General features: G+C 39.3%; 2 protein-coding genes across 2 annotated transcripts; one reads left to right on the top strand and one right to left on the bottom strand.

Moving 5' to 3' along the window:
- Nucleotides 1–1,541: 1,541 nt before the first annotated feature.
- rsph9 (radial spoke head component 9) lies at nt 1,542–4,655 on the top strand. Its single transcript, XM_072441268.1, has 5 exons — nt 1,542–1,776; nt 1,834–1,996; nt 2,059–2,188; nt 2,283–2,429; nt 4,465–4,655. Exons 1-5 carry the CDS (start codon nt 1,553–1,555, stop codon nt 4,623–4,625), a joined length of 825 nt encoding a protein of 274 aa, XP_072297369.1. The 5' UTR covers nt 1,542–1,552; the 3' UTR covers nt 4,626–4,655.
- Nucleotides 4,656–4,717: 62 nt separating this feature from the next.
- mrps18a (mitochondrial ribosomal protein S18A) lies at nt 4,718–6,589 on the bottom strand. The gene is made up of 6 exons (XM_072441281.1): nt 6,408–6,589; nt 6,052–6,083; nt 5,874–5,978; nt 5,604–5,727; nt 5,458–5,536; nt 4,718–5,174 (listed from the first exon to the last, which is right to left on the bottom strand). The coding sequence occupies exons 1-6, from the start codon at nt 6,553–6,555 to the stop codon at nt 5,030–5,032; spliced, it is 633 nt and encodes a 210-aa protein (XP_072297382.1). The 5' UTR covers nt 6,556–6,589; the 3' UTR covers nt 4,718–5,029.
- Between the last annotated feature and the right edge of the window lie 454 nt (nt 6,590–7,043).

Genomic DNA, 7,043 nt, shown 5'->3' on the forward strand with positions numbered 1-7,043 from the left:
TTTTGAAACAAGTTGCCGGCTTCAGTGGTCTGAAAAAAACCACATGCAATTAAATAGCTTGATAAGAAACTAAACCACTATTTTATTTTATATCTCAAACATAGAGATTAAACTCTAAATCTCTCACTTATGTAGTTGTTTGGCAGTGTAAAAGGGTCAATAGTTACCTTTAAGTCATTATTTCAAGTCGTTATTTCAAAATTACACAAAATGTGCTTCTTTTTGATTGAACAGTTGCCACCACATTACAACTACTCATTTAATGTGTGTGGACATTAACATGTAGGTGAGTAAACGTGTCGCTGACTGCACACTCTCTTCAGTTTGCACTCTTTGTGATGTGCTGCAAGGGGCTGTTCCAGGTCAGCTCATCTATGTGGGGCAGAAGGAGAGAAGTCACCCCACTCTCTGGTTTTCTCAATGGGCCAACAGAGCTCCGAGCCAGGCTGCTGACCTCACCACTGCTGACCAATCACATGACTCCAAAAAGACCTTTGTTCAGGCACTCACAGCCATCACATGAAGTAGCCTACAAATGCACCATTGGACATATACGCTGTATTTGAACTCAAGCAGCCTATGTTTACATTTGTTTTCTGAAAGGTTTGTCATCATTACTTTGCACTGGGCACTTTTATAACCAGCATGGTTTATTGTATCTTTTATCATCTCTTATTTTGTTGTTTCTATTCATGCTCAGGCCATTGATTCTCATTAAATTGTGTTTTTACACATTTTGAATCCTATATTATTACATTGTAAACAACTTTTAACTTGGGTTTGAAGACAAAACAAACACATATCTGCCTTATGGGTTTAGATCATGGTGTAGATGGACCTATGGCATAGGCACATGTGCACAGTGCATCCAAAGTGACGGAGTGAAGACTCCTGCTTCAACTACACACTGTGTTTTCATTGGTTGCTGGACCTAAGCACTGATTCACCAACAAGAGTTAATTTAATGCCCATTTAAAACAGGGGACACAAGGGATTTAAACACCACTAATGCAATTATTCAATCCCAAAGAATATCACAAAAGGCAATTAACTCAACTTTGCATCACTTTTCCAATAATTTCATCTGTCTGCTCAATGCACTTTTACAAATGCAACACACAATTTGTTTCTTACCAATGTGCTGGCTGTAGAAAAGCACACATGCAGTTAAAGTAAATGTTCTTGTTGGTTGTGTAGCCCTGTTGCTTTACACTCACTTGTGCCAAACATGCAATAGCCTGACATTAGTTTGAGCCATGCATCCTGCAGCTGTGCACGAGGCTCAGCCCAGGGTCACACCCTCACACAACACAGCCTGTCCACGTTTCACTCATACATTTAATCATATTAGTAACATAATGGAAAAGAAAAAGTTGACAAATTGTTGTCAGGGCAACCCGTTTGTTGTCGTTAGCAACCACAGACGTGACGCCGCGCTGCGCTACTTTAGCCTCTGTGAGCTCATCAAGTGCTGAAATCGTATTTTTAAATAATCTTGTATTTGTTTCTTTTTTTAAATCTTATTTAGTGGATATTGTTGTGTTTCGGAACGATGGACTCAAACTCGTTACACGCTTTAGACCTCGTGTCCAGCAGCGGCCACACTTTGACTGAGGAGGAAAAGACTGTTCTGCTTACTTCGCTTATCATTCTGAAGAAAAGCTTTAAGTTTAATAGAGTCTTATTTTGGGGTAGAATATTCGGACTAAATAACGACTATTTCATTGCTTTGGGGCGAGGAGAAGATGAGATGCATGAGCAGAAGTATCTGTACAGGTAAAACACAGTCTAATCCACTGTTTCACACATCAAACTAACTGTGCTTTGTCCCAGCTTCAACTGCTTGGACTGGTACCTTCTGCCTCCTTCTACCGACTCTATGGTCCAGGAGGTGTCCAAAGCTGCCAGAGGTCACTTCATGGGTGACCCTTCACATGTTTATGAGCATGTTGAAAGGCAGAGTAAAGGGGAAGAGGCTGAAGCAGAGGATTTAGTGGTAAGTGATGCTTTTATACTGATGAGTCTTATCTTTGACTAAAATACTGTGTTTTGACGCAGATTAAAGTGACAGAGGAAAACAGACTGGTAGTTACGGTTTATCAAATTGATCAGGAAGTGTCTGTGGTTCCAAGAGGCGCTTTTATCAAAAGGCCACACGAGCTGGTGCTAGTAAACCGCAGCTTTATGGGTACATTATACTAATATACCATTACTAGTACTAACACCACCACTTCTGTCACTCTCCAGCTTCATTTGATTCATAAATGCATTTCATTTTCCAGGCCTTTCTTATTCCGAAGCTGGAAAACTGGAAAATTTCCTGCATTTCACTAAACAAAAGAATATGAAGAAAAGATCTATCCTGGAAATGGCTGATCTGAACCCCGTAATAGACTTCATGGACCTCCTCAGTGATGACATTCCCAAAGGTAAGCAAACACACCAAACACAGTCATATTAGTCAAAATATATTTGAGTCATGTTCATCCTCCATGAGCTCCAGATGTTTTCCTCCATTAGATCCAAATGAATCATACAGATTAAATTGAATGAAATAGGACAGATGCTCTTTCAAAGACTTTCTCTTCCCGTAATATTTGGTCTGGCATAAGTCACCACATTGTCTGCCCAGAGCTCCAAATGAAGTCGTTTTTAGTGGATGAATTCTCATTACATTTCTCATTAATTTCTGATTAAGACTGCCAGAGCTCCTATTTGTCATATGAAAGGAAACTGATGGGAATTTAGTGAAGATGTACCGCCTCAGTGATGCCAGAACAGTCAGTCTTTTGCTCACACATTTTACTGTATTGAAAAGTCACATTTTTCCCCCCTCACACAGAAGCACAGGACTGTACAAAGCTTTGGTCAACATCGCTCTTTAATCAGAATTCTGTAACACCAAGAATGAACAGAAACGTAATTGAGGATGTGGTTCCAGGTTACTGTTAAGATTTAGGAGTGTTTTACTGCATGAAAGTATTGAAAAACCCTTTAAAAATGTACTGTTGAAGTAAATAAGTAAAGTATTCCACAACAAAATCATTCCCTTATCCAATTCAGCCGACGTCAAACCGTCAAACCAAGTCGAGACATGTGCCCTTTATTGTAGTGAAGTAAGCTATTATGGTAGTATCCACTGTACTTTTACTTTGGTACGTTCCACCACAGGACAGGCTTTGTTCTCGTCTAATGTAATGCATTTAGTCATTTATTTTTATTAGCGTTTCTCATTCTTCAGGCGTCTGTGTTCATCAAGTACATTATTCCAGATTCCTCAGTGACTGTGGTGCAACAGGAGTTGTCGTTGTGGGCATTAGAGTAAAAATATTTAGTGCCTGTGACTAAGCCTGCCACTCATTGATTTAGTAGTGTTGCGTGTAGTGTGTATGTTTGTGTGTGTTCTCCGCTGCAGACATTACACAGCTGTCTCAAGGCCTCGCTCTGTGCAGCCTCCTCACGCGCTGCTCCCGCTTTACACTGTTTAAAACCTCTGTCAGGAGAATGTGGCGTGTTGCTTCTCCAACATAAAACCAGAGCTCTCACAGGAGAAATACATTAAAGCCATTTATCAAGTCTTCATAACTGTCCCCACCTACTCATGCATTATTAGTATTTCATCTGAGATCATCGAGGAGATCATACTTTCGCTTGCTGATACAGAACTTATTTTGTTTTTTATGTGTTTTTTTAAAGCGGTGCATTGTTGGCCCATGAATTTGTCACACCCAAACTGCTACAGGTTGGACTGTAAAAAGCACAAAGGCATTGATTTATTGAACAATTTTCCCAGTGTGGCATGACGTGACTGCATCGAACTTCCTTACTTCCTGTCTTTAAAAGTAAAGCCAGCAACAGACAGCTGTACAAAGAAAGCCAGGCCGCCACAATGAAACAGTGTTGTACCAGGGATTTCAAGGGAATACTGGATACTATTTTCCTCCATATAAGCAAATTTACAAAGTACGGTACCAATTTTAAAACGGCATTGACATTGAATTTTAGCAAATTCTAGGAAAACTGATTTACTGTATTTATTATACAAGTCACGTTATTGCTGTTTGTTTAAGATCTATTTTGAAGTACTGCATTTTCCGGAATATAAGTGGCACCTTTTTTCATAGTTTTGGCCGGGGTGTGACTTATATATTTATACTCCGGAGCGACTTGTGATATTATTTGTTATTTTCACACTTGCAACCGCATTTCATACTCCAGTGCGACATGTTTTTTTTCTTCTTGAGTATGCATTTTTCGGCTGGTGCGACTTATACTCTGGAAAATACAGTACATAAAATCAACGACTTAGGCACATCTATAACACTACTTGTATAATAATTGCCATGTATGAAAACGACAGCCACCAACAATAGTGATTAATCAGTTTTTGATGGACTCCTATTGTCTTCAACACTGTACATACTTTTAAGATACATTATAATAATAATATCTGAATAATCCTAGGCTCGTGGCACTTGCGGTTTGAATGCGCCGACCAAGTGTGCGTGATCCGGAGTCACCTGTGGCTCGGGCTGACCTTTTACCACATCCCAAAGACGCCGCAGCACGGATACGTCTACTTCGGATACGGGACAAAGAACCTGGACCTGCCTTTTATGCTCTAAAGAATTCTGTAAAATGTCGAGTCAAATAAACGTCAAATCACTCAACTGTACAAACATTCAGTTTACCTCAATCCAAATGAGGAAGCGGGGAACATGTTTATGCTTTATTATTTGCACATCTGTGAGTAAACGAAACATACCACCTACTTTGTTCATATAATGTTGAGTCACTTTAAGTTGTCGGTGACCTCACGTCAAGGGTTTTCCGAGAGCCAGCACAGACGAAATAGATGGTTGAGGTCAAGCTGCTTTATAAACATTTGGTCGAATAAATACAGATGGAGAAGGGTTCTGAGAGGGTGAATCCGGTTGCGGAAAATTCAGTTTGTGGAAAAGAACAAAAATCCACCTGGTATTTGTAAGTTTTTTTCCACCCTCGTCTTGATCAGTCCACGTTTCTTTCCTCAGTGTTTGATGTAAAGTGGTCTGACCCCATAACGCACATTGCCCTGCAGCAAAGGGTGTCCTACATGCATGGGCTTCTTATTCCACTTCAGTCCTTTTTTGTAGATGGGCTTCACGGTGTTGACAGACCAACGGGTCAGGTATCTAAGAAACAAAAACAAATGCCATCACATAGACAATTCAATGTAAAGCTTTGGAAACTAGTACATCTATACACTAATACAGCAACAGCTTTTGAATGGAAATTGCATGGGTATTATTGGGTAAAGTAAAATATACATGATTATTACCTCAAAACAACACTATTTAGTTAGGTGGAGTAATGATACTACCAATAAATAATATTATTTGTAGTTTAACATAAAGTACTAATGGCGCTTAATTGTGTGACAAATAAATGCAAAAATTGTATATAAATGCAACATGCCTGTTGAGTTTGGGTTTGGGAATCTTGGTTGATGGGACATGCCCCTCTGGAAGTTTGGGTCTGTGGTCCGGGAGCAGACCTGAGCAGGGTAATATAAGAGACATTAAACAGAAGAGACACTGGAAGACACATGTAAACACACATACCTGCTCTGTGAGCCATCTGCACACACACCGCGATTTTACGGTGCTCCTCAAAACACAGCCCAGTGATCCTCCGCGGCAGCATCCCTCCATCTGACCTGATGAACTGACTCAACAACAACACGTCCTGACAAAGTAAGGGCACTAGTTAGGCATGTACATTATTGTGATTATGTTTCATGAATACATACTACTTACAACTTCATAAACATTATTGAACTTAAATGTTGTAAAATAATATATTAGTTAAAAGCCCAAAAATAAGTATCTTACTGTGTAATTGTATTTGTGTTGTAGATTCCATCTGTAGATGGGACATTTCGCTGCAGGGTTTGGGGGCTCAGGTGCTGGTGATGTGTCCAGTATTTGACCCTCAAGCTATTACAGAACATGAGAAATTACACATTATACTACATTTGTTAAATTGCATGACAGACTAAAACATACTTACAGTTGCTGTCTTGCCATCTCGCTTCTCCACCACTGAAAACACATGTATCAAAAGGATAACGAAAGTCAAAGGTAAACCTCAAAGGTTTTTGGAAGTACAAAGCATAAATATCGGAGTTCTCGATCTAAATTCTGTTATTGACAATGACTCTTGGATGAGAGTCGAAACGTCTATTTTTTCAAACTGAGTCCAGATGACTACAACTGAAGCTTTTTCTACTATGGAACACGCCTGGACGAATGAGGGATTACACCGACATACAAAGCATAAAGTTATTTTACACGTAGTTCAGTTCATCATGTTTAGCTAACGCTAGCCCGACAGCGTCATGTTCTGTTCTGTTTGCAGACACTTACCCTGTCTTAAGCCTCTGCTCTGCAGCGCCAGCACCGACACTAAAGGTCCGTTCACATTTGGAAGATTAGTCGCATTAAAAGTATTGTTACAGAGCTTTAAACTCTTAAAGGAGGTCCACACGGACCTCAACATGCCGGGAGCAGCCATGTTTACTTTTTGACCTTCGCGTGCGTCTCTTTTCCTGTTTTAAATCTCGCGATATCTTCTAAACCACAGCACTTCGGCATCTCTCGTAAAAGATAAAGCAAATTAAGATGTTTCATTAAATTTCATTAGTATACATTTAGCATGAAAATAATACAGATCCATTTGTTAGCCACATTTTACATTGTGTGCAATGCGTAGATAATAATATCGTAGTTAAAACTGATAAAACGACTTGGGACAGTTTGTTTTCAAAACAATGTTATGAAAATGTGTTCTCTCGTGTGTTTTTCTATTTCTATTCATATCTCTGTTTAGGTCAAATCTATGCCTTTGTTGCATTTATACTAGAAACTGGATGTCTTAAGTTGGACTAATAGTCCAGATTTCTTTGTAAAGGACAAAACTAGATTTTGTAAATTTGAATAAAGGGATGGCACATTCATTGTTTCTATGATGCATTTTATAAATATTACTGTTCTTTAACATCT

The sequence above is a fragment of the Eucyclogobius newberryi genome, unplaced genomic scaffold (assembly GCF_026437365.1).
Source record: "Eucyclogobius newberryi isolate DKJ021-1_F unplaced genomic scaffold, fEucNew1.0.hap1 SCAF_1, whole genome shotgun sequence".
NCBI classification, from domain to species: Eukaryota; Metazoa; Chordata; class Actinopteri; order Gobiiformes; family Gobiidae; genus Eucyclogobius; species Eucyclogobius newberryi.